General features: G+C 41.4%; 7 protein-coding genes and 2 long non-coding RNA genes across 11 annotated transcripts; 5 read left to right on the top strand and 4 right to left on the bottom strand.

Annotated features, from left to right (window-relative positions):
* Position 1: 1 nt before the first annotated feature.
* LOC124340509 (DDB1- and CUL4-associated factor 5-like) lies at positions 2–2,103 on the bottom strand. The gene is made up of 6 exons (XM_046793077.1): positions 1,838–2,103; positions 1,592–1,778; positions 1,265–1,531; positions 812–1,205; positions 638–745; positions 2–566 (listed from the first exon to the last, which is right to left on the bottom strand). Exons 1-6 carry the CDS (start codon positions 2,031–2,033, stop codon positions 27–29), a joined length of 1,692 nt encoding a protein of 563 aa, XP_046649033.1. The 5' UTR covers positions 2,034–2,103; the 3' UTR covers positions 2–26.
* Positions 2,104–2,351: 248 nt separating this feature from the next.
* LOC124340485 lies at positions 2,352–6,827 on the top strand. Its single transcript, XM_046793022.1, has 8 exons — positions 2,352–2,599; positions 2,660–3,071; positions 3,134–3,523; positions 3,588–5,708; positions 5,772–5,888; positions 5,952–6,275; positions 6,342–6,445; positions 6,508–6,827. The coding sequence occupies exons 1-8, from the start codon at positions 2,463–2,465 to the stop codon at positions 6,683–6,685; spliced, it is 3,783 nt and encodes a 1,260-aa protein (XP_046648978.1). The 5' UTR covers positions 2,352–2,462; the 3' UTR covers positions 6,686–6,827.
* LOC124340490 (ubiquitin conjugation factor E4 A-like) lies at positions 6,720–10,284 on the bottom strand. The gene is made up of 6 exons (XM_046793029.1): positions 10,165–10,284; positions 9,119–10,099; positions 8,548–9,053; positions 7,924–8,486; positions 7,471–7,867; positions 6,720–7,413 (listed from the first exon to the last, which is right to left on the bottom strand). Exons 2-6 carry the CDS (start codon positions 10,071–10,073, stop codon positions 6,892–6,894), a joined length of 2,943 nt encoding a protein of 980 aa, XP_046648985.1. The 5' UTR covers positions 10,074–10,099; positions 10,165–10,284; the 3' UTR covers positions 6,720–6,891.
* A 212-nt stretch (positions 10,285–10,496) lies between these two features.
* Positions 10,497–12,932, top strand: LOC124340510 (T-complex protein 1 subunit theta-like). The gene is made up of 6 exons (XM_046793078.1): positions 10,497–10,691; positions 10,945–11,115; positions 11,174–11,504; positions 11,567–12,015; positions 12,077–12,517; positions 12,602–12,932. Exons 1-6 carry the CDS (start codon positions 10,632–10,634, stop codon positions 12,788–12,790), a joined length of 1,641 nt encoding a protein of 546 aa, XP_046649034.1. The 5' UTR covers positions 10,497–10,631; the 3' UTR covers positions 12,791–12,932.
* A 316-nt stretch (positions 12,933–13,248) lies between these two features.
* Positions 13,249–14,701, top strand: LOC124340538. Its single transcript, XM_046793125.1, has 2 exons — positions 13,249–13,670; positions 13,735–14,701. The coding sequence occupies exons 1-2, from the start codon at positions 13,379–13,381 to the stop codon at positions 14,472–14,474; spliced, it is 1,032 nt and encodes a 343-aa protein (XP_046649081.1). The 5' UTR covers positions 13,249–13,378; the 3' UTR covers positions 14,475–14,701.
* A 103-nt stretch (positions 14,702–14,804) lies between these two features.
* LOC124340533 lies at positions 14,805–16,241 on the top strand. Of its 2 annotated transcripts, none has more exons than XM_046793120.1 (3): positions 14,805–14,909; positions 14,973–15,273; positions 15,339–16,241. In XM_046793120.1, the coding sequence occupies exons 2-3, from the start codon at positions 15,037–15,039 to the stop codon at positions 16,143–16,145; spliced, it is 1,044 nt and encodes a 347-aa protein (XP_046649076.1). In that variant the 5' UTR covers positions 14,805–14,909; positions 14,973–15,036; the 3' UTR covers positions 16,146–16,241. The 2 variants fall into 2 exon arrangements, with proteins under 2 accessions (XP_046649076.1, XP_046649077.1); XM_046793121.1 differs by having other exon boundaries at positions 15,342–16,241.
* A 1,133-nt stretch (positions 16,242–17,374) lies between these two features.
* Positions 17,375–18,449, bottom strand: LOC124340588. 2 transcript variants are annotated; one of them, XR_006918107.1, is made up of 4 exons: positions 18,257–18,449; positions 18,027–18,173; positions 17,790–17,959; positions 17,375–17,712 (listed from the first exon to the last, which is right to left on the bottom strand). It is a non-coding gene; the product is annotated as an uncharacterized LOC124340588 (long non-coding RNA). The 2 variants fall into 2 exon arrangements; XR_006918106.1 differs by having other exon boundaries at positions 18,027–18,190.
* A 1,237-nt stretch (positions 18,450–19,686) lies between these two features.
* Positions 19,687–20,035, top strand: LOC124340605. The gene is made up of 3 exons (XR_006918126.1): positions 19,687–19,697; positions 19,755–19,863; positions 19,936–20,035. It is a non-coding gene; the product is annotated as an uncharacterized LOC124340605 (long non-coding RNA).
* A 796-nt stretch (positions 20,036–20,831) lies between these two features.
* Positions 20,832–24,339, bottom strand: LOC124340743 (ankyrin-3-like). The gene is made up of 3 exons (XM_046793349.1): positions 22,003–24,339; positions 21,573–21,907; positions 20,832–21,151 (listed from the first exon to the last, which is right to left on the bottom strand). Coding segments are annotated over exons 1-3 (2,673 nt in total). The 3' UTR covers positions 20,832–21,150.
* Positions 24,340–24,742: the final 403 nt, after the last annotated feature.

Here is a 24,742-nt window from a genome sequence, read left to right on the forward strand (position 1 = left end):
ATAAGATTTTTCGAATTACAAAATTGTTAAGACGAAGAACTCGAGCTGTTGGTTCTCCTGCGGAACTGTCTCTTTCTGTTCTCCGGTAACGATCGAAACACTATTGGATCTTGATCCCTTTCTTGCGTTGGTCTTTCGACATCATCATCTTCTGACGACGATGTCTTTAAGGTGAGTTTTACTGGAAAACAACGAGTGTACAACTGAGACGGCAGTTCTAATTTTGAGGACTCGTCCAAGTTGTTGAATTGAATTCCACTAGGCCCAGCAACTGGTTCCTCTGCTTCGGACGAGGAAGAAGACGGTGTGGAGACTGAATCGATTTCAAACGATTCTTCATTTTCAGAGCTCGCTGGAGAACTCGATTGCGAGGTACTGTATTCGTGATCATCACCACCATCATCAGAATCGTCTTCCTCATCCTCATCATCTTCATCCTCTGAATCAGTCGTTTCTTCTTCTCCTGAACTGATCCAGGAGGAACGCTCCACTAAGAGATCGAAAAAGGCCAACATCTTTTTGTCTTCATCCGTCGTCCGGAAATTAGGACTTGGAGCAAGAATCATCTAGGACAAAAATTGTAAAATAAATAATTACACCAGTCGAAAGAAAATGACCAAATAAAAAGTTAACTAACGTTGCAATCTCGTGTTAATCGGCTTAACCGTTTCCGAGGTTTCGGGTCTTCCGCCGATGATCGGTCAAGGCCTCCTGATGATCCAGGGAAAGCAAACGGAGTCCAGATCTGTTAGAAATTTAGAAAAATATATTTTAAACCAAATGTTTATCGTAATCTAGGAGCTTAGATTACCTTAATCATTTTTTCTACTCCACACGAAGCCAAGGAACAGGTGAGGGAATTGTATCGGACATGATTGACTACTGAACGATGTCCTTTCAATACCATGTGTGCATTTTGAACAATGTGACCGTCATCATCTTCGCTTGTTGTAGGGATTCTCCAGATGTAAATATTGTGGTCATCCGAGCCTGAAATGGCGTACTCGTCCCTGTCACCAGCAAAGCAACAGCTTTTCATAGTACAGGCGTTGTTGTAGTCTTCGGCACGTAGTTGAATTTCTCCTTCTCGGTAGAGGTAATAGATTTTAGGCGGTTCCCTTCTTCGTAGACAAAGGAGTCGGTCACCCAACGAGTTAAATCGGACACTCATTGCTCCTTTCTCATTGGGATAGTGGTGAAGGCACCTTGTTAATTAGAAAGTTAATACATCTCGCAAATAAATATAAAATGTTTCATGCAATACGTTAATGGATTACGTAGATCCCACAATTCTGGGCCGTCTTTGGCACTGGCGGAGGCCACAAGTCTTCCTTCAATTGGGTGAAACATGATTGAATGAAAAGGAGATCGCTTGGAAGCGAGGATTGTCTCTGCTGACACGCTGCATCGCATGTCAAAGACTCTTAATTTCCCATCGTCACACGCTGTAGCAAAGATATTTTGACTGCCAGGTTGCAAGGATATGCTGTACACAGGCTTTTCATGAAGGAAATAGTCAACAGGTTTGGCTCTAGAAAACAAACAGAATAATTATAGTATTCTTCAGTGTTTTGTTGAATTAAAAACTTGCAATTTTGTGTCATGGATTATGGTCTGCAAATCATTTCCACCCGAAAATATCCTTTGATTGTCCTGACTAATGGCTAAACAAAATACATTTGAACCATGTTCAGCTTCCATGGTAATGGGTTTGTTCTTCTGTTGATTATTAAAGGCTTCTGAAATGGACCATAGCAATACTCTCCGATCATCACTCCCTGAATGAAAACAAAACGTTAAAAAGAATTCTATGAGGCGAAATTTTTTATTAAAAAACCAGAAACAAAGATGGTCCCGTCGTCTGAAAATTCTACGGCATTCACACAACCATAATGAGCAAGCAAATCCCTTTTGAACAAGGAATAAGACTTTTCACACCAGTCCGAAAATATACCATCACTAATTTCACTTCCTATCAAATTTCGAGTTACAAACCGATCAACAAGACTGTATTTTCTTTTAGACCGCAACATTTTCACACGTGTCTTTTAGTTCAATTTTAGACACAAAATACGAATAAGAAATAAGATTTGAGAACCTAAACAGTTGCAGACGACTTAAAGCAAATTTGCGAATGCCAATTTTATTTTTCGCGGATTTAAAACAAAAATATTATTCTCGAATAATTTCATTAATTATATCTAAATTTTTCAAATAAATTTTATTTAAAAATAAACTGCTAAACAAATTAATCATTCAAATCATATTGACAAATTACACATGGGTAGGTGCGGAATGGCAACGTCGGGAGACCAAGCTTGATTCGAAATTTCTATTACATTTTCTGAAAGGAAAGCAACAGCTTTGGCGGTTATCTAGAGAAGTAGACAAAGTGTTTTAGTGTTCTGTCTCCCATGGACGTATTTTACTTGATAAGTTAGCTTTTTTTAATTGGACTGAAAATGGGAGACAATTACGAATGGGAACTCAGCAAAGAAAACATTCAGCCATTAAAGCATGGAAGAAATATCGGCAGCTTGTTGACAGCCCTAACCGTCGGTGAAGATCATGCCAAGCATCAACGAAATGAACAGCGAAAGTATTGACCTTTAAACACATTTACTAGTTTTCAAAAATGTTAATTTCATTAATTGTGTAGGGCTATGGAACTTGACATCATGGCTTATGATGGCTCAGATCCACTTGAACTGTGGAGCCGATACATCCAGTGGGTGGAAGAAAATTATCCACAGGGGGGCAAGGAGAGTGATTTGCAAATGGTGCTGGAACAGTGCCTCGAAAAGCTGAGAGACTCAACTCAATACCAGTCTGATCCTCGCTTACTTGAGATATATCTACGCTACTTGGATCTGACTGAGAACAATGCTGAATGGTACAACCAGCTTTATGGTGCTGGCTATTTTCACAAATTGGCCAGTTTTTATATTCATTGGGCTGAAACATTGGAGGCATGTTCCAATTTTAAAGAAGGGACCCGAATCTACATGCTGGGTCTGCAAAATAAAGCAGAGCCTCTTATCAAACTGGAAGAAAATTTTAAACATTATCAAGTATGCTTTCAAAAAATTTCATATTAGACTTTTCACTAATTAATTTCCCCCCACCATTTCAGGCTCGAGTGGCCAGTGCCCTTTTCAAAACAATGACCAACCCTGTTCCCTTGGACGAGAACAATGAGCCAAGCCGTAACGCCTTCGGGGAATTGGAGACGGAAAGCAAAGCGCCAAGCATTCGTTCAGGAACAACTGTACGGAAATTTCAAAACAATCGTCTTTTACCACCAGCATCGACGGTTTCCAAAGGAAACAACAAGCCCATCTTTATTTTAGACGACGAAAACAATCCTGGTGGGACTCAATCAACGCTCATCAGTTCAAAAGTAGCTCTTCCTATTCAGTCGGTGATGAAGGCGGAAAATTCGCTGAAACCAACCAAATGGACTGAAGCCCAGTCGGTAGTCAACGAAGTTGTTCCGGCTATTCCCGCCCAACCCAGCTTTCAGGTTATTCATTTTTAAATATCGATGCGTATTATTCCATTTGCTTAAACATTTAATTCTATCTCAGGTTCATGTGGATGATGACATTCCATTGCCGTCCAGTCAGCGCAAAGCGACCGACGGTTTCAGTGGAGCGCTAAAGGACAAGTCGGCCGCGCCAACCAAATTGAACCCGCAAACGCTGTTTGAGCGTGAAAACCCCAAAGTCAAATTGATGTGCGATCTCAATAAGATCACGGTAGGCCACCGGGAATTCAGTTTTGAAGAGATTCGGCGTCAGTGCTACGAGCGCTCCGGCCGTTATCCCACTGTAGCTGCAACCCAAACGGAAACGCCAGTCACCCCAATCTCTTCCGCCGCGCTCCTGAACGTCCGGTCCAAAGAAAAGAGCTTGAAGAATCGAACACCATCCGATGTTTCTGCCATCACCCCTAAAGCTAAAACTCCCAAAATTGTTGCACCACCACCGCCGCTCAAACCCAACGAAAAATGGCATTGCGACATTGAGGCGTTGTACCCGGGGGGTCGGGAGTTGAGCTTTGAACAGTTGCGCGCTCAATATTACGCAGCCAGAACAGCCGCTTCTAAACCGGTTGTTCCTCAATCACCCGTACCAGAAGCCCCTCCAGTTGAAGTGCAAATCTCCGCTTTGGCTTTGTCGGAGCAGAATCCTGCATTGCCATCTGATCCTATTCCTATTCTACCTTGTGAACCGAAGAAAGATGCACCGACTACACGCGAAATTTCGGTTCAAACTGATTTGTTTGGATTGGATTTTGATATTCAGTTGGTGCCCCGTCAAAGAGTGGCTAGTCCACCACGCAAGGCACCCTCACCTCGTCCAGTGGAACAAAACAGCCCAACTGGTGGGAGCGGATCCTCTCCTACTGTCAACACTAAACAAGCTCTTTCAAGTGTCAAGAGTTGGTTCAACGCCAGCGTTCTCCTGCCAGAACCGAAAACTGAGCCCAAACCGGCCAGAAAGTCCCTTTTTTCTATTTTCAAAGATCCTTCGATGGTTGACGTCCCCGACGAAAGTGCTCCCGTCTCCAAATCTGCGTTGCCGAAACCTTTTGCCGTGTTCACCGAACCGGAGGAAGCGGCCGTTCAACCCAAACGCTTCACCATTATGGATGAGAACGCTCCCTTCGACCAAGAGAATGCCGTATCTCACGCCCCGTCAGTGCCAAAGGTTCGCAAACCGTTGTCTGCCATTGTTTCCATCATGCCAACCTGTCAAGAGAATCCGATTCCGGAAGAGGACAATTTCAAAGAGAATGTCCCACCCGCCTCTCACGTCCAGGAGCCTGTCGTCAAGAGACAACTGAGTGGCATCTTGGTCCCTTCTGTCGACATCCCATGTGATCCTGCCGGTCTGGTGGAAGAAGACATGAACACGGAAGAGGAGGAGGAGCCAGGAGCCGTAGTCCAACCTCCTCATGCCTCCTCTGGTGTCAGTCGAGCTCTTTTTGCCGGAGATGAGGATGAACAGACACGTCATTATTGCGTTCAGTTAAATGACGATGTCGATTTCACCGTTCCTTCCGCCATGGCTTTTGCCAATAACCTTCGCATCCAGAGCACTCCGCTTCTGACTTCTCGCCAGCAGCAACCTCTGGCAGCCGTAGAAGAAGCCACTTTTAATTTGCCTCGAGGTCGAGCACTTCAGGCCAGTGCGGAATCTACTGGCATCGCAGTTTCAGTCGCTGCTCCGGCCGCTTCGTCCAGGACTTTGAGGGGATTGAGTCCCATCGATGAACGATCTCGAGAATATTATTCCTCCTCCGGCAGCAGTGCTGGAACCACTGGATTGGCTCATCAAAGTCGCTTGAGTGTCGGCCGCAGTCTTCACTGTACCGATGTTGCCCGCATCTATCCGCCCCATTTCGATCCTTTTGATATGGATCACCGCAACACTCAACTCACTCAACTGGCCATCCCGCTTCACGAACGCAACGGGTTCTACCCCGTCAGCGGTCGGTTGCCGTGGTTGCGGAGCAATTCGAGCGTCCAGCTGGGCGGCAACCAGTACGTCATCAAGCAGCAAATAGGCCAAGGTGCTTATGCCAAAATCTACGAAGCCAACGAGGAAGGCCAGCGTCTTGTCCTCAAAGTCCAAGATTCCGATGGCGTTTGGGAGTATTACATCACATCTGAATTACAGCGTCGATTGGCCGACTCACCAACTGTAATTTGTTTCCATTTACTTAATTATTTTCCCTGTAATTACATTTTTGAAATCTTATTGCAGTCCGGCTCGGTGATGACGGTTAATTGCGGATATTTTTACGACAGCGGTAGTATTCTGGTCAACCAGTACCTTCCCCATGGAACCTTGTTGGATCTCATTAATAGCTACAAATTAAAGGTAAACAATTTTAAATAAATCTGCATGAGAATAATGAAATAATCAACTTTTTCGGATGAATAGAACACAAGTATGCCGGAATCGCTCGTGTATCACTTTAGTTTGCAGTTGCTCTCTATTGTGAGTGATATGCACGAGTGTGGGATCCTGCATGCCGACATCAAGCCGGATAATATTTTACTGCAGAGTCCTTTGACGTCCATCCTTCACTCATCCGAGAATTGGACTGCCGAGGAAGTTTTAGCTCAAGATAAACGCACCCTGAAGCTCATCGATTTCGGTCGTAGCATCGATCTGGCTCTGTATTCCGACAGGACCGCTTTCATGCACGTCTTTCAAGATGATAAATGCCCAGAAATGAGGGACGGCAAGCCGTGGAGTTACCAGGTACATTTTAGCCTAAATTTGCATTAGTTTTACATTGAACTTCATTTTATAACTTTTAATTTGCAGTTGGACTATTATGGATTGGCCACCTCTATTTACACGATGCTGATGGGAGTCCACTGCAAAATAATTTACTCAGAAGCTCAGTGGAAAGTGCCCACCTTGAAACGGTAAATTTTTTCCTTTGTTAATGTTGAAATGTTTATTGACAATTGCACCGTTTTCTCTCCAGTGGACACAATAGCGTTTGGCGCGATTTAACCACAACTTTGCTCAATGCCTCAGCGGGCTCAACCCTGGACTTGGAACAGTTCCGACACGCTCTGGCCACTCAATTGGTGTCTTCCATCAAGCCTCGCGAATTCAACGACAAGATGCGTGAACTCGAGCGCTATCTCGTCCATAAATAATGAAAAGGTTTATTCACACTTTAATTCATGTTTGACGTCCTGCCCTTCTTATCATATAAAAATGAACGCCTTGTTTCCTTCCCCATACCCTGCACTTGAATTATTTACCTATCGGAAAACAAATAAATCTGATTCCAATATACTAAATTTTTCAAATATTCACACAACAAACAAAAACGGATAACCACCAAAACAAGAAACAATTCTCAGATTCTTTCATCAACAGGAGGAACGACGGCCTTTTTCTTCATTTCTGCAATCCACTTGTGGATCTTTTCTCTCAGCTCATCGTCGGGTAGTATGTCTTCCATAGTCAAAGGGGATCGGTTGAAAGGATCGCTTTGATCACTCAATAAATGTCTGGCGATGGTGGATCGATCGACGGTAACTCGGGACGAAGGGAGAATGACTGGATTCATCATAATGGACGACATGATGGGATCGAGGAACTCGTCCGGTGCGGAACTGATCAAATCTTCGTCCGAGGCTTTGGCGCTCGCAAGTTTTAGCACTTTTTTAGCCACTAGTTGCAAGTCACCGATCAGGGCCCCTCGACCGATCCTGCTGAGCACATCCTCAGCCAATCCAAACAGCTGTGGACTATACGAGCGTCCGTCTTGTGAAACGGCCGTGCAAAACACATCGACCGAGCTCAAATGGCAATAAATCTGACAGATGCATGAAACTAATTCGGCAGGATCGAACTCGTAATCACCAACGTCTTTGACCTATAAGAAAAAGAAAATTAGTCAGAATTTCAATTTTAAAAGAAGTTGTTACGTTACCTTAAAGTCCCGTTTTTTAGGCCCCACCAAGTGCAAGAGGAAGTAGTTGAGCATTGAGGCTACCCTGTCGACCATTGTTGAATGGACAAAGACTCCCTTGATTTCTGTCGTCATCATTTCAAGAATGCGGATCGTTTCGCGACCCATCAAATTGTGGAATCTGGCCAGCATCGTTATGTGCTGATAGGTGGCCTCCCTTTGATGGCGCTGGGGACCTGCTGGAACATTTGGCCACGAACCGTCTTCCCTCTGCTGTTGCTGCTCTTTCAGCTGGGCCATGTACGACAGTCCTTCGTCCAGCAAATAAATGGCGTCGTTGATGAGGAGATTGACAAACTGAAGGAACAAGGGCGGCTGGGCGGCTTCCATGTTGGCTTCCGCTTCCGCTGCCAGCACCCTGCGAAAAATAAATTCATTATGTTAATTGAATTATTGAAAAGGAGGTGGAATTACTTGAACTGTCGTTGATGAAGTTTCAAACTCCAGAGGAATTTCATGGCCGCGTACATGGGCCTCCTGTAGTTGAATTTCTGCTCGAAAGCCACTCCTTGGCCAGTCATTTCAATACTCGCGAAAACGTGAAGAAGAGTGCCGACAACATCGTTGGCACGGGGATGTTTCACGAAGAGAGCTGTCCTCGAACTGGGCGGAGCAGCATGGCCTCGATCCGGCGGCATTAAACCGTCCAGCATTTCAGCCATTCCGGCTCTCATGTGCGGATTTTTAAGCCTGTTTGGCGATCCCATGAAAACTACAATCAAAGTCAGCAAATCATCCAGTTGGCCTCGATCCAGCGTGCCAGGAGAGAAGCGGTTGACAAAGACAACAAAGTCCATGACGTTGGACAAACAAAATTCTGGAATACAAGTCAACAATTCCGACGAGTGCTCCTTGTTAACATCACAAGACGTCACGTTTGACGGATGGACACCCAACGCCGTACCACACAGCCACTTGGATGTGGCCATGATAAACTCGAACTGCATTTTCAACCATTCAGGTACTAACAAAACCGCCTGTGACAGAAATTAAATCAGACCAACGACTATATTTTAAATATTGGTTCAATGTTTTCACCTTAAAACAAAGGTAGCTGGACATCATGACATCCATTCGTTCTTGGATCTGCTGGGCTACGGGAGTTTGGCCACTTTGTTCGGCGTCTTGGTAAGCTCTTTGAAGGCGATTGAAATTCTGGCTCATCTGCAGCATTTGACTGTGAACAGCTTTAGCGCCCAACTCCAGGGCCCGGTGGGTCATGTAAAACAGCTCGGTGGAAAATGAATAAGGAAGGCTTTTGGCTGCAGGTCGGTTCTCCTGCGTAATGAGGCACGTTTCCTTGTGCAGATCAGCAATGTGCACGCCATTGTCTTTGGTCTCTTTGGCGGCGCAAAACGTCGCGTCAATTTTACTGAGACGATCGCAAGATTTCGGGTCGTCAATAGAACAGAATGGCCGGCAGAGCTGAAGGAGCACAGCACCTAAGTTGGTCATGAATCCGTCGGAAACGCAGTGAACCTGTGCTGTCATATCATGCTGGGCCCACATTTGCCCACGAGCTTTGTTCAACTCCAATACTTGCCCTAGAAAATAGACAAAAGAAAATGATCTTCTTCTGTTTAGTGTTCTATAAAAAGGTTAAAATTACCCAGCCATTTTCGGGTGAGATTTTGAACTTCCGGTGAAGATTTAAACAAGTTATAGAATATTTTATAAACTTTGTCCATGATGCGCTCAGAGGCAGACCAAATGTTTCCTTCGGTGGTGGCGTGAACACCGGGCGGTGATCTTGAAGGTCGGTCGAAAAAGTCGGAAGGCGTTCCGGGGACGCGTGGAATGCAGGAGCACAAGAAGAGGGAACCCAGTAGAGTTTGCTCGCATTGCTTACCTACTTTGCCTATAATATTTTCATTCAAAATTGAAATAGAAACCATGTCTTTCGCCAGCGTCGGTTGTTTGCTCAAGACCATCATGGCGTCCAATTCACTTTGATTTCCCATTAGCAGGTGCATGTTGGTCAGCTTGGTTTTTAAGCTGGCAAATAAAGGTAAAAACACCTCTGTAACACTGGCTGGATTTTCGGGTGCTAGAAGGTGTTGTACAAAACTGTCTAGAAACGTAGAGGTGTCTTCAGAGGAGAAGGCGAGGAGTTGTAGAAAATCTTCATGCAAATTTTGCTCAGGAAACAATTCAGGTTGAGAGAATGCCAAGTCCAGGTTGGAAAAGATGGTTTTTCTTACATCATGAATCTCTGGCTCATCACCATGGGTAAGAGAGCGCTCATAACACTGGAATAGATAATTAACCAACGAATTTTGCAGTCCAACGGCATACTCGAGAACAGCTTGGTCAAGTGCTGTCTGATCAAAACATTCTTGATTTAAGGCTTTGGACAAGTCCTTCATATAGAATAATGTGGAATTTTTCATTTGCTGAGGTTTGAGTGTGAGCCTAAACACATTTTCAGCAAATTCATTGAACCTGCCATTATCTTGCTTAGGAATATTGTGACAATCTTGTCTTGGTGCATCTGAAACCGACGTTACGTTAGGGTTTCCAACTTCTTTGCTGAATAATGCGAGGAAGGGATTGTTATCCGTCATTTTATACAGATTCTTGGTATTAGCGCCTGTTGCAATAACATTTGTTAAATTCCTTTCAAATACATAGGATTTTCCACAACAAAAATTATACCGCAAATTTCTCCAAGGTGTCTTAATATTTTTCAATTTGTGAAAATTATTCGCAATGCAAAAATATGTTTATTTTGTTTTCATTGATGTGATCAGCTGACTGAGACTGACGTTTCCCAGAGGTCTTCTGCTACGGTTTTCTCGAAATTTCTTTATTTTCTTGCCAGTCACGAAATTGTAAAAACAAATAAGAAGGTTAATGAAAAAATTATTTTAAATAATAATTTTCTATTTAAAATTTAGATAATAATCTTGGACAGGAATAAATGTATATTTTTCTTGAATTCTTTTTAAAAGCATGGGAAATCTGGTTGAATATTAGTCAACGTTGTTGAATCATACCATTCAGACGAAGCCATTGTCACCCGGTGTGAATCTGCACGTTGCTTCGACAGGGCAACTCCTTGATTCAACGTCTCTTTAATTATTTCCTTTAAATCAAGTCGCTGGAAACTTTAATTCTCAAAAATGGCGATGCACGTACCTAAACCACCCGGTTTCCAGCAAATGATGAAAGAGGGCTCGCGGGTAAGAACAATTTATACACTTTACCGATTCAACTGACGTTTCTCGTGACTGGTCGTCTTGGTGATGCCCGACGTGTGTCAAAAAATGAGTTTTTGAACTTTGCTTTATTAAGCGATGAAAGGAAACATTTATGTTAGAATGCCTGACTATGGGAACTAAGTAAAGCTGATGGAATTTTTTCCCAGACATCTTTTTGTTTGTTTTTGTAATAATCTTAAATTGGTAATGAAAAACCCTGAATTCTTCCCGACAGATGTTTCAAGGTCTAGAAGAGGCTGTCATCAGGAACATCAGTGCTTGTAAGCAGCTAGCAGAAACTGTGCAGACAGCTTATGGTCCCATTGGCATGAACAAAATGGTTATCAATCACTTGGGAAAACTCTTTGTTACAAATGATGCAGCCACAATCATAAGGGAGCTTGACGTAAGAATATTTTTGGTTTTATTAAATGATCATTTTTATCAAATACAATCTGGTTTAGGTGGAACATCCTGCTGCCAAGATGATGATTCTTGGTTCTCAAATGCAAGAACAAGAAGTTGGTGATGGAACAAATTTTGTCATCATCTTGGCTGGTGCCCTGCTGGAACAAGCTGAAGCTCTTATTCGCATGGGTCTGACTCCAAATGAAATTGCTGAAGGCTATGAGAAAGCTTTAGAAAAGGCCTTAGAAATTTTGCCTAATTTGGTGTGCCAGACTGTTGAGAATGTTCAAGATTCGGATGTCATTACAAAAGCCATTACAGCCGCTATCATGTCCAAGCAATATGGTAACGAGTCTTTCCTGACTCCGCTCATCACTGAAGCTTGTGGTACGTAAATGTAAAAGAATTATTCCTTTCAAATTGTAATAATTTATAAATTCTTAACGCAGTTTCAATCCTGCCGGACAAGAAAACGACATTCAACGTTGACAACGTGAGGGTTTCCAAAATCCTTGGTGGAAGCTTGTATCAATCGCAGGTCGTACAGGGAATGGTTTTCAAGCGTCAAGTAGAAGGAGACATCACTCGAGCTGAGAAAGCCAAAATTGCCGTCTACACTTGCCCCATCGACTCTGTCCAGACTGAGACCAAAGGAACAGTTTTGATCCAATCTTCCAAGGAGTTGATTGATTTCTCTCGTGGCGAGGAGAATATGCTGGAAAAAGAAATCGCTGCCATCGCAGCATCTGGCGTTAAAGTCATCGTCTCTGGTGGCAAGATTGGTGATCTCTGTCTGCATTACCTCAACAAATACGGTATTATGGGTGTCCGCCTTCAGTCCAAATTTGATCTTCGTCGTCTATGCAAAGCCATCAACGCGACTGCCCTTCCACGTTTGGTAAATTAATATATTTTAATTCATTTAATTCGTCGTATTCATTTATCTCTTTTGATTCAAGACCCCTCCGTCGGCCGAGGAAGTTGGTTATGCTGATCATATCTACACCGATGAGTTTGGAGACACCGCAGTCGTCATCTTCCGTCAAGACGAGAAAGAGTCTCGCATCGCCACCATTATTGTTCGTGGTGCTACCGACAACTTCCTCGACGACATTGAGCGAGCGATTGATGATGGAATCAACAACTTCAAGGTCTTGTCTAGAGACGGTCGACTTGTACCTGGAGCTGGAGCGGTGGAAGTCGAACTAGCCAGGCAAATTAACCAGTTTGCCGAAAAATGCCCTGGATTGGACCAGTATGCCATCCAAAGGTTCGCACAAGCTTTGGAGACTTTCCCACGCATCTTGTCCGATAACGCGGGACTCAAGACGACCGAGACAGTGGCCGCTTTGTTGGCTGCCCACCAGGAAGGCAAAGCTACTACTGGTATCTGTGTCGACGTAAGTTTTCATTCATCAATTTTTGACAATTTAAATCGCATTTCGATATGATAAATTAAATGTGTTGCTAATTGGTTTATTTAGGATCAAGGCGGTTTGATTGATGCTGTTGAATCTGGTGTGGTTGACCTGTTTGCGGCTAAATATTGGGGCATGAAGTACGCTACTGCGGCAGCTTGCACTGTTCTTCGTGTCGATCAAATCATCATGGCGAAGAGAGCAGGTGGTCCGAAAGCACGTGATGCTGGTGCACAAGACGCCGATGATGATTAAACATTGAGTGAACAAGAAGTTTCTTTTTCTTTCTCGCATTCGCTGAGTTCCACAGTTGCATTGGGAAAATGCTATCTCCTTAAACACACTAACTACATTTTTGTCCACAGCTTTTGTCCGCAAAATACATTCATCAAAACTAGTTTCAGTTTTTTTTTCCATTATCGTGTTTGTTGGGCTGTTGGCTTAAGCAAATAAAAAAAAACGCTGACTTGATTATTTGTTTTGAAATTCGGATGACTTAATTTATAATAACGTAAATTTGCAAGGTTGCAACGATATCAAAGTATATAGAACCTCTACCACGATGAGCTCGATCTCAGGACGTCAAGTAAGTAGGCGACTTTGCATGGGTAATTTTTTGGATTGGATCGTAATTTCAATATCGTTAAATAGAAAATGAAATTTAATCATAAGAAAGTCTAATGACATGTTTAATACAATATTTTTTTTTAAATTAATGTTCGCTTTGCAGTTACTCTACAAGAAACCATGGAAACCAAGCAGACAAAGATTTAAGGCTTCATTTGAAATTTTCTTACAATAGCTAAGTACGGTTTTTTTTTTCAACACAATTATTTTTAAAAAATGCCAAATACATGCTGCGTTCCAATGTGCACTTCCGGTTATCGAAGAAAGGGAATTGTTACCGAAAAAATTGCAATGTTCAGTACAAAAGACCCGAAAATGCAAAAGAAATGGATGAAATTCATTCCAAGGAAAAATTACGTAGTCAGTGCTAAGTCGCGGGTGTGTGCTCATCATTTTTCAGAATGTGATATAATCAAAGGGTACTTTATGCATGTTGGAGGAGAAAAAATATTCCAGGAACATAAAAATTGGAGACTTAAACCTGAGGCAATTCCAAAAATATTTCCAAGTTAGTATTATTTATGTGTTATTACAATATCCACTTAAAAAATTTTAATTTGTTACTCTTTAAGATTGCCCGTCTCACATGACTAAAGTCGAAAGCAGTGGAAGAAAAAAGAAACTGGATGATATCAAGGAACCTTTCTCTAAGGAAATTAAAGTTAGCATGCAGCCTGAAGGAAAAACAGTTACTATTGTGACAACGACTGTTAGGCCTACAGATTTTACCGATTCTAATGAAAGTGAAGAAGCTGCAGATAGTGCTCAAGACATGCCACTAACACCTACTGAGCACATTGATTGGGAAACAGAAATTGGCAAACTTACATTTCCAAGTAATTGGTCGTATACCAAGCAAAACGACGAATTTCACATCTTCAAATTAGAGAAAGATCAGCAAGGAATATTAGAAGTTGAGAGATATTTGGAGTTGTGTAACGGAATCGTTTCCTATAAACTGAAAAAAGTGGTAGTCCCACAAAACAATGAACTTTTGCCATCTTTAATAACATCGATTACTATGCTGAGAAATGTTATCAAAGTTTTTGATGAAATGAAAGTTTGTGGTGGAGTTACTGTTGATTCAAAAAATGTCCTCGAGAAATTGAAACAGGTTGAATTTAACGAAGGTTATGAAGACAATGATGTGTGGCGTTCTTACTCTTGTAAGCGTTTACTACAACCTCCACCGTCTAAATTTCCAAACGCGAGAAAGTTCACTTCCTGCCAAGATTGCCGTTATTTCAAAATAACCCTCCGAAAGAAGATTTGGAACCTTAACCAACTAAATTCATTGAAATCTTTAAAGTAAATAACCTTATTGAATAGTATTCTTTCTGTGTGACTGTGTGTGTGCAAGACTATTCCTGGATGCGATGCCATGTATTGAGTATATGAGTCTCGAAAATCTCGTTCTTATTTTGATTCCCTGCGCTTCAGCCATTTGTCCGTATATGCGCTGACCATTGATAAAGATTCAGAGAAAATGATTCACTGTAAGTTGAAAAGTGAAACCAATTAAACGCTTTTATTCATGTCTAATCAAGTTAAACGCTGTTGTTCAAGTCTAATCAATACACACAGTCAATTCCGCCAGAAAGATTTTTCAAATTTCACGGACGACGGTAGATCTAGAACCCCTGGCGGCAGTTATATGATCCAATGTCTTGCATGCGCTTGCATGAGCTTTCAAAATAAAGTTTGTTTTCAATTCCAAATATCAATAGAAATTCTATTTTTCTCGGAAGTAAGTAAAATAACTTGATACGTGTGACATATTGTGAAAATTTACGTACCTCAACAAATCTAGGCTCGAATATTTCTCCGCCACACGTAGACTCCACTCACTGCGATTTTGTCTGCAACACAACAAGATGTCAGAGATCATTGTACAGGAAGTGAGACCTCGGTTGTTTCGCATAAATTGGGTGTTTAGTGAAGCTATGATTAAGGACATGGGAATGTACAAGGAGACTTTTCAGTTACGTGGGTCCTTTTCAGAACTAAGTTACACCATCAGTTGCCATCTTTCAAAATCCCCTGCTGAAACATTGAAGTATAAATATGATATAACTGTTCAGGAATCCAGAAGTGACAAAAACTCCAGTGATGTAAGTGGTAACATTAACTATTTGGTTCTTTATTGACTTAATTTAAAACATGATTTTTATATAAGCAGGTGAAATCACCAGCAGAAATGTTGTCTTACGATTCATCTACCTGGACAAAAACAGTAGACAACCCTAAGCTTTCCCCAACATATGTTTGGGTAAGTAGTACGTGTCCCAGAGGCAAAGAATCACTGTTGTTGAAGATGGCTGACAACTGGCAAGCTGTGAAATACTGCAAAAGTATGCGAGAATTCCTTACAATTTGGATGGATTTCACAAATGCGACCATTGTTGAAAATCAAACGGCGTCCAACTCATTCAACGACATTTCTGAATTGTTTTTCAAACAACATTTATGTGATGTGGCATTTCATTTCAGCAACGGCAAGACAATCGGTGCTCACGTCCTAATACTTTCGGCCGGTAGCCCCGTGTTCCAGTCAATGTTCCAGTCAAAATCGGGGCGGGAGTCACAGGCGCGCAAAGTGACCATCGAAGACATTGGAAGAAAAGTATTTCGCCAGTTCCTCATCTATCTCTACACCGGGAAAGCGCCAAAACTCGAAAGAGAGAGCATGACGCAGTCGCTCTACGAAGCTGCCGAAAAGTATAAAGTCGTGTCGCTTCAACGTGAATGTGTCCAGGCATTGCTGCAGCGACAATTGAAAATCGAAAACGCCATCGACTTGTTGATTTGGTCTCATTCGAAAGCGATCACGAAACTCTTGGAAATCGTCATGAAATTCGTAACTGACAATTTTCGTGAGCTGTGTTACAAGTCGGAATGGTTGGAAGTCATCAAAAATCATCCGGAGTTGTGCCTCTTGGTAAACCAACGTGTTGCCGGTCCAGCCCCTATCACAATCGAGTGATGTTTCCATTCTATGAACAAGTACTCTGTGCTTTCAAAATCTTTTGTTTTACTCGTTTTAGTGATGATTCGTTTCCTTTCGATGTATTGTTTAATAATACAATATGATACCGAAAAATTCGCAGACTTAAATGGATTTATATTTCGGTGATATAGTGGTTCAATGTAATTTCTAAACATCTTGCATTAGAAGTTGTTTCACTGTTCAAATTCTGGCGAAAACGTCAGGTTAGTTATCTGTTCAATTTTTATCGCATGGTGTGCTGGAAAATGTAGTGAACTAGCTACTTTAGTGTCTCAGTGCTTCTAGCGAACACTGCGAAGAATTTATATTAATGCTTAATGCTTAACTTAACGGATTTTACGTCTATCATGTTTTTTAGCTGTTCAGTTTCGCATATCCTTAGTTCAGCATTTGAATTAAGTCTCTTTGTGTGAAAACTAGATGGCGCCACTTATTTGGGTCGGCCCGTCCCGTTTATTTTTCTCAACCCGGGCTTTTAACTAGTGTTCTCATCGCCCGGGTTACAACCCTAGAACAGAGCCAACTTGCCACTTGCCAGACATATGAAATCACGATCGTTGATTTGAAATTGCTGAAATAGAAAAGGTACTCCGTAGAAACTCGGTAACAAAAAATTGTATGAAGAAAGTTGGTGGAAATGATTTGGTGTGAAAATGAAATGAAATGTAAATGATTTGCTGTAGGAAATCCGCATGCTGCCCAATAGCATAGACAAAGACCACTGGTTGATGCTGTCCATAAGAAAATTAACATGGCCAACTGTCGCCAGAATTCTTGCTACCCTTCCTCCGATTTTCCCGATTCTGTTTTGCTTGTCCTGCCCTCTAGTTTACGTTTTGTTCTCTACAGTATCTTGCTTTCTTCCAACCTTCCGCCATTGTTCATGGCAGTTTGTGTGTCCCATATTAGAACTGTAGGCAGCGTACGTACGCCGCAAGGTACCCGAAGGGGATGTTAAGGGAACTAGTTGGTATATAGTAGTATTGGTATAGTTTTATAAAGGCAGCTATAGAATAATTATAGAATAATAATAATATTCTGTTATAAAGGTATTATTAAGAGTAATAAATAATATTTAAAAAAAATGTTATGCCCTTAGTTTCCGGAAGAATGTAATAGGCAGAAATCGAGAAAGAGATGAAAAGCATATTTCCGCATGTTTCTATCCAAACATTAAATACAAATTCAATTCCAAAAAACCTAATATGATATGGCGCGGCGTAAGGGTAAGGCGTGACTTTGGTGCGGCGGAGGCTTCGCCCCGCCACCCCACGTCACACCGGATCTTGTTAAAATTAAATGTAAGTAACTACCTATCAGCACTTCTTTTACTGGAGATTGATAGCGTTTGGTGATAACATACAGTGACTTCTATTCTATCCTACAATATTACTCCAACAGGATGATAATTCTGAAAAGAAAAATAAGACAAGCTAGAGATGGTCCAACAATCAACGGCGGTACTATATGCTTTTTCTTCGATCCTGGGTCATTCTGGTCATATTCAATAGAGACGATGCTGTCTCCTACAGGAGTATTAGAACTAAAATTTTGATAATTAAAAAAATATGACATTTAGTTGGTTATTCAGCTGCATGTATTAAAATTTTTCTTGTTAACCTTCGACTTTCTTCCATCAGAACTGTGGGTAATCTAGTCGAAGAAGCTTCACTATTCGATAGACTGGCTAAAGACGGTCCAACAATGAACGATGGCACGCTTTTTCTTCAAATTTGCGGCGTTTTCGTCATATTCTATAGAGACGCTGCTGTCCCAAAAGAGTTCCAGAACTAAAAGTGTTATTAATTACAATCAGTAAATTATCCAGCATGATGCCTTATCATTTGTCTTGTTAACCTGTGACTATCTTCAATCGTAACTGTGGGTCGTCGAAGAAGCATCAATATTCGATAGACAGGCTACAGATGGCCCAACAATCAACGAAAGATATGGCACTCAGACGTTTTTTTTCGTTCTCATATTCAGTAGAGACAATACTGTCTTCTATAGGAGTATCAGAACTAAAAATAAGTGTTAAAAGAGTCCGTGAAACAACTAAATTCATGACTTATTAGTTGTCAAATTACCTTCTAGCTTCTACTGGTTTCAGTGACTAGTAGGTTTTTTACAGGTTCTCCCATAAGTTCGTTTAACTGATGACAGCGTTAGCTGCGAAACGCCAGCTGGGACTGGGAGATCTTGTTGAAATCGATTGACGATAATTAGACAAATTATTATTGAAAAAAAATAACTATAGAAATAATACCCAATCGACTTTCAAATCTCTTAAACGCTGAGACCTTTTTTTCAGAATTAGGTAGTGAGTTCTTAATTGGAGTAGCTACTTCAATTTGAAGCGGTACAACCCGCGGGCGGTGGCCAACATATTTATGGAAGCGAGTGTACTACTACTTTGACTATCAATTTTATTTTATCATACGGGCTTCAAGTCGATTGTCACGTTACGTTTATATCCCTGTCAGCTGTCACATGTCTCTGTATCATCGTCTGCTGTAACAGCTATTGAAATTCTGTCAAAAAGTAACAAGAACTCCGTTTGATCAAACGCCTTAATGGATATCAGCCACAATTTTCAGAAAAGATGTAAAATATCCTCAGCTACGTAGTAGAGTTATTGAAATGTAATAAAAATGTTGATTACAATCAATAATTGCAAAAAACTAGTGCATCCATCTATGTAGTGTTACGATAACTGCAAAAAGCCATCTGTGTAGTGTTACGAGAACTGAGGGTGCCCATGTAAAAACCATACCAATGTAAACCATACTGCAAACGAAACTTTGACCAGTAACCCTTCGGGTAATTTAGCAAGAGAAATGTCGTATACGATAGAAAAAGAAGCTGTGGTGTATATTATTTTAAATTTTTGTTTAATTGAAGAGGAAAATCATAGATTTTCAACTTTTGAAGTTAACATAGAGGCTTTCATAGTGGGAAAATTAATTCCTTAACCTGGATGCTCAGCTATCTGTGGTCGGCATTTTGATGTTAATGTCATTATTAAAGGGAGAGAAATAGGAGGAATTTTCCATCCATTCAAGAAATGGACCCTTAAAGACCTTGCTGTACCCAAACACTTTCTATGTAATATATTTTGCAAATGTTAATTTGAAAACTAGTATGTTGCTGAAGTAACTAGACAACTTTTACGTAGGCAAACCTGTTGATCCTCTTGCTGAATATCTTGATTGTTCTCAAGCTAAGAAAGGTACTTTTCTAATATCATTAAAACATGAAACCCAATATAACTATTGTTATTTTACAGGTGGGCCCAAGATACATAACCCATTTGCTGATTGCAACAAAGAAAATCGTAAAACTCTTGCTTCCCAAATCTTCTAATAATGGTCAATATATTTCTAGATTTAATATCATCATATTGTTGCATACATCATTCCAAGGCATGTTGAAAATAATACTGAAATTGTTATCACAGGTGGGACATCAAAACAGACTTCAATATCTGATTGCAGCACTGGAAATCGGCAGCCTCTCATTCAAACAATGGTACTTGAAACATAAGTTTTAATTGAAAATATAAATTGACATTCTCAATTTCTGCAGGTACACTCATCAATTTAGCTAGTCCCCGTAAACACTTTGAGATGATTAATAGCATTAATCAAATGGACCAAAATGTGACTGTTCAATAATTTGTTAAGAGCAGCTCAAGGTAAATCGTAAATCATTGTGGAAGTTTTAAAATATAGATTGTAATTTAATAAGTCTTATTCATTTATCCAAGGTGAAGCCAGTGTGACACTTCATGACCTTGGAGTTAACAATTTCCCGTTCCTCTGAGAGACTAGCTTCGACTGATCCTGAAGCAACAGATGTTTGTTTTAGTCAAGACTCTCAAGAGTCCCTTTCGGGTGATCCCAAGACCCTTCAAATCGACAATTATCCAAATGAAGACTACATGAAGAAGTCCTACTTCTATTGTTTAAACCTTTGTGGTCCGTTATAACATTCTATATCGTCCAAATGAACAATAAACTTCTCCTGTTTAAACCTTTGTGTCCCATTCCATCACATTCCATTTTATCCAAATGAAAAAGACTCGGCGATTGATGAAGAGAGAAAGAAATCATAAATAAAAAAATTGACAATTTTCTTACCTTTTTTTATTAATTCAGTTAATAATGAAACAATAAAAAAACTGACAGAAAGCAATTGAACATAATTACGAAAACTTGTCAATAAGTCAATAACACTTACGACAAGAATTACTTAAGATTTAGGACGACTTGCATAGAATTTTACCAAGACCCAAGACAGAAAGAAAACATTATAAACAATACTCGTCTGCAACACCCTTGGTAGCCACGGTGCAGTACAGCAGTTTATCCGCTAGGGGCAGGACAAGCAAAACAGAAACTCGGGGTCAGTAGGGATAGGGCTAAAAGGATAGGACATGCGAAACCAGTCTTTTTTATCTATGCCAATAGGCTCAGGGGTCTCACTAAATTTTGAGCACTTATTTTTGGAGAGCACTAAATTAATGCTAACTTTGGAGCAGTTAATTTTGTGTCCCTATGGCGTTCCATAACATTCAGGACAATTGTATTTTGAATATATTACATGTTAAGTCTGCGTTAAGCACTGTATTCACATTACAGTGTTCTATGGAAATAAGGCCCAAACCAACACTATAACGGATAGATAAGACGATTAATTTTAAACTACTTTAAATCAAAGATTATATTTAATTGTATACGCGAATGCTGTTCATTCTTGATGGATATTGCATATAGTATTTAAAGCTGTTGAAATTGAGAAAATTAAAATAACAGTTATGTATAGTCCCACACCAAAAACACCAGGATTTTAAACTAGATCTAAAACTATCCATTCCACTACAATTAACGAAGACTATTGAATCCAGGAAATGTTCTGCCGGCGTCCCTCCGGATTGTGCCCTGTACTCCTGCTGTCGAATGAGGCGCCAATAAAGGAGGTGTCTGTGTGCGGAAGAAAAGGAAAATGTGAGATTGATTCTAACACATCACACCGCAACTGTCTTTGTCCAGGTCAGTGTCTTATTAGCCTATACAGTAGTACTACACCAGGAAATATTCTGTGACGCCATTAGCGCGTCACAACTTTATTGACAAGTTTCTATACACTGAAAGACAATTGTTGATACCCCAGTTCGTCTAAAAAACATTGGCCAACAGGGAGAGAAGCCAATAATAACGATTGAAAATATAACGTTTGCAATTAAAGGTGCTCGAACCGTAATGACTATATCAGTAGGAATGAGATAATCAAGTCATTTTATTGTAATTATTTTTACTGCTGCTACTACTTGGCATCATTGTTTTGCAAGATTTTCTTTTAGGGGTTGGGAGAAGGTAGAATGAAAAATGGATATTATCTTACTATTCTTTTGCGCCAGATTCCTTCAGTCGGGCGATAATCTTCTCGCCTAGTCCGTGTTTGTTGTCCCTAGCACATGCGAGAGGAATGCGTCCTTGATTGTCGACACAATTCACGTTTACTGCTTCAGTATTGAGGAGTAGTTCGATGAGGTCCATCGATTCTGCGTTTCTCGCCGCCATGTGCAGAGGGGTGACTCCGTTCTTGTCAGCGATGTTAGGGTCGGCTCCCATTTTAATTAGACGACGAGCATTGATTGTAACCGGGTCGGGTCTCTTTATTGCGTAATGGAGTGGTGTCCTTCCGTCGTTGTCAACTGGGTTCACAGCCACGATAGCCTATATAAAAATCAATTAGTATTAGTAAAATTAATTCAATTAGCCTAATTATTATTAGCGTGGGCCCCTGTTTGTCGGCTAGTTTAGTAGGCTACCTCGGCTGTGTTGATGTTGCATTGCCCGGTTTCCAGAATGATGTCGATGAGTTCCGTCGTCTCTTCATTTTTGGCCGCCAAATGCAGTGGAGTGACTTTGGTTTTATTGGCAATGATTGGATTGGCTCCCAATCGAATCAAGTGAGGGGCATTTCTTGCAGAATTAGATCCCATGATTGCGTAATGGAGCGGAGTGTCTCCATCGTTGTCAACTCCGTTGATGTCGAATGTTCCCGTTTCCAGAATGGCGTCGATGACGTCCGTCGTCTTTGCATAAGCTGCCGCCACGTGAAGTGCGTTCGTCCCGTTTTCTCCCCATGCCGCATTATCTAATCTGTTCTCTTTCAGGATATGCTTCGTTTTCACGTTTGAATTTGTGATTGCGTTTAACCTCGCCGGAATGCTCTCCGGTTGGTTGATACCATCTGATGTTGCCTTTTCGCCTTTTTCTCTCAACCGCTTAGCTATTTGTTTACAGATCCCATACAAGTTGGTTGGTGTGTAATCCAGCGCTTTAAGTCCGCTATTGTCCAAATAATTGACATTCACGTCTTTGTGATTTACAAGTAACTCGACGATATTCATGTCTTTGGCATATTTGGCCGCTGCGTGAAGTGGGGTGAGCCCATTTCGATCAGCAGCGTTTGGGTTGGCTCCATTTGTTAAAAGAAATTCTGCTGTAACTTTGTTGGAATGCCTGATTGCCATGTGGAGCGCAGTCATCCCTGATTGATTTCGGTGGTCAATATCAAATTGTTTGTTATTCGCCAGAAATAATCCGAGAATGTCGGTTTTTCGACTAAATGCCGCTGCCAGATGAAATGGAGTGATGCCATTATTGTCACTTATGGTGGGATCGGCTCTCTTTTCCAGCAGGTAGCGAGCACTTGTTGCATTAGATCCCAGTATTGCGTAATGGAGAGGTGTGTTTCCGTCGCTGTCAACCCCGTTGATGTCGAATTTTCCAGTTTCCCGAACGACGTCGATGAACTCCGTCGTCTTTGCTTTAAGTGATGCCACATGAAGCGCATTCCCTTCGTATTCTCCCCATGTCAACGCGCTAATATCTTGTCCGTTTTCCATCAAGAAGCGAATTGTTTCTATGTACGAATCTTCTTCGATGCTATCTGGTACCAATGTCGCAATTTTCTTCGGTTCGTTAGGCCTACTTCCTTCCGACTTCGCGGCCATTTTCCCCCTCAACAGATTTGCAATTTCTTTGGCAAGGCCGTGCTCGTTGTCCATTGCGTAGTGTAGCGCATTGTTTCCTTGGTTGTCTAAATAGTTGACATTCATGTCTATGTGATTAAGGAGTAAGTTAACAATGTCCATGTCTTTTGCATATTTGGCCGCCACGTGAAGTGGAGTGAATCCATTTTCATCAGCGATGTTGGGGTTGGCTCCTTTTGATAACAGAAATTCTGCTGTAGCTGTGTTGGATTGCTTGATTGCCATGTGCAGGGGTGTTATTCCAGATTGGTCTGGGTGGTTGATATTAAATTTGTCGTCATTTGCCAGAAATAAGTCGAGAATGTGGGGTTCTCGAATAAATATCGCTGCCGTGTGAAATGGAGTGAGCCCTTCGTTGTTGCTGGCTATGGTGGGATCGGCTCTTTTTCCAATCAGGTGACGAGCATTTATTGCAGCATTATATCCTGTGATTGCATAATGGAGAGGTGTCCATCCATTGTTGTCGGTTCCGTTGATGTCGAATTTTCCCGTTTCCCGAATGAATTCGATCAGATCGGTCGTCTTTGCATAAAATGATGCCAAATGAAGCGCATTCGTTCCCATTTCTCCCCACGTCGCTTTGCTGATGAAATCTGCTCCAAATTCTTTGAATCGGCTACGAACCTTTTCCACGTCCGAATCCTCGATTGCGATACGTAGAGCAGTTTGAGACATCTGGCCGACTTTATCTTCCGTTTTGATTGAATCGTCGCCGATGGTGTGTGCAATGCTACCGACTTCAGCCTTCCTTGCCTGCATTTCTCTAATCTTGTCATAGATTGATTGATTGTGCGGGTTGGGCTGATGTTGGCCACGGTAGGTTTTTGCCATATCGGCTTCTATCCTTTTTAACAGATTGGCCACTTTTGCTGCTGGCCCGTGCTCGTTGGACAAAATTTGTTTGATCGCATTCAGCTCGTCTAAAACTTTGGGATTTTGGAGTACCTGAATGCGTGCAATTCCTTTTTGGTTCAGCCGATCGACAATTTCCTCTCCCAACTTGTGCTGCACGTTACAGTAGGCGTAACATAAAAGCATCGTGTCCTCTTTGTACTGGTTAATCTCTTCATCTCGAATATTCTTTAGTAATACGTCGATGATTTTCATGTCCTTCGCACTGAATGCAGCCACGTGAAGTGGAGTACGGTCATTATTGTCTCGACAATGAAGATCAGCGTCCTGTCTAATCAAATGCTCGGCAATGATTGCATTGGATTGGGAGGCGGCGCAATGAAGTAAAGTCCATCCCAGATCATTTGGAATGTTGACATTGCCCGTTCCTTTGACTTTTTGAGCAGTCAGCACCCCAGCAGCAGCATCTTTGTCGACGGCAGTGCTATCGTCAGTCTCTTCGTTGCTGCCTTCCTTGCTGGCCTTATGAACTTTGCTATGCGCTAGGAGCAAGTCGATGATTTTCGTGTCATGTGTGACAGCGGTCGCCAAATGAAGTGCGTTATACCCGGAATGGTCGCACGTTGTGGGGTCGACACTGTATGGAGGATTTAGAAGA

This window comes from Daphnia pulicaria, chromosome 5 (genome assembly GCF_021234035.1).
Source record: "Daphnia pulicaria isolate SC F1-1A chromosome 5, SC_F0-13Bv2, whole genome shotgun sequence".
NCBI lineage: Eukaryota > Metazoa > Arthropoda > Branchiopoda > Diplostraca > Daphniidae > Daphnia > Daphnia pulicaria.

Excerpts from the sequence above, each read along its gene's own strand:
- LOC124340509 (XM_046793077.1), bottom strand. The coding sequence starts at position 2,033 with ATGTTGCGGTCTAAAAGAAAATACAGTCTTGTTGATCGGTTTGTAACT. Across the intron at positions 1,779-1,837 it reads CGGGACCATCTTTGTTTCTG|GGAGTGATGATCGGAGAGTA; the intron begins GTTTTTTAATAA and ends GTTTTCATTCAG. Across the intron at positions 1,532-1,591 it reads ATAATCCATGACACAAAATT|AGCCAAACCTGTTGACTATT; the intron begins GCAAGTTTTTAA and ends TTTGTTTTCTAG.
- LOC124340485 (XM_046793022.1), top strand. The coding sequence starts at position 2,463 with ATGGGAGACAATTACGAATGGGAACTCAGCAAAGAAAACATTCAGCCA. Across the intron at positions 2,600-2,659 it reads CAACGAAATGAACAGCGAAA|GGCTATGGAACTTGACATCA; the intron begins GTATTGACCTTT and ends TTAATTGTGTAG. Across the intron at positions 3,524-3,587 it reads CCGCCCAACCCAGCTTTCAG|GTTCATGTGGATGATGACAT; the intron begins GTTATTCATTTT and ends ATTCTATCTCAG.
- LOC124340490 (XM_046793029.1), bottom strand. The coding sequence starts at position 10,073 with ATGACGGATAACAATCCCTTCCTCGCATTATTCAGCAAAGAAGTTGGA. Across the intron at positions 9,054-9,118 it reads TCTCACCCGAAAATGGCTGG|GGCAAGTATTGGAGTTGAAC; the intron begins GTAATTTTAACC and ends TCTATTTTCTAG. Across the intron at positions 7,868-7,923 it reads CTTCATCAACGACAGTTCAA|GGTGCTGGCAGCGGAAGCGG; the intron begins GTAATTCCACCT and ends TATTTTTCGCAG.
- LOC124340510 (XM_046793078.1), top strand. The coding sequence starts at position 10,632 with ATGGCGATGCACGTACCTAAACCACCCGGTTTCCAGCAAATGATGAAA. Across the intron at positions 12,016-12,076 it reads CGACTGCCCTTCCACGTTTG|ACCCCTCCGTCGGCCGAGGA; the intron begins GTAAATTAATAT and ends TTTTGATTCAAG. Across the intron at positions 12,518-12,601 it reads CTACTGGTATCTGTGTCGAC|GATCAAGGCGGTTTGATTGA; the intron begins GTAAGTTTTCAT and ends TGGTTTATTTAG.
- LOC124340538 (XM_046793125.1), top strand. The coding sequence starts at position 13,379 with ATGCCAAATACATGCTGCGTTCCAATGTGCACTTCCGGTTATCGAAGA. Across the intron at positions 13,671-13,734 it reads AATTCCAAAAATATTTCCAA|ATTGCCCGTCTCACATGACT; the intron begins GTTAGTATTATT and ends TTACTCTTTAAG.
- LOC124340533 (XM_046793120.1), top strand. The coding sequence starts at position 15,037 with ATGTCAGAGATCATTGTACAGGAAGTGAGACCTCGGTTGTTTCGCATA. Across the intron at positions 15,274-15,338 it reads GTGACAAAAACTCCAGTGAT|CAGGTGAAATCACCAGCAGA; the intron begins GTAAGTGGTAAC and ends TTTTTATATAAG.
- LOC124340743 (XM_046793349.1), bottom strand. The coding sequence starts at position 24,339 with ATGAAAATCATCGACGTATTACTAAAGAATATTCGAGATGAAGAGATT. Across the intron at positions 21,908-22,002 it reads GCAACATCAACACAGCCGAG|GCTATCGTGGCTGTGAACCC; the intron begins GTAGCCTACTAA and ends ATTTTTATATAG.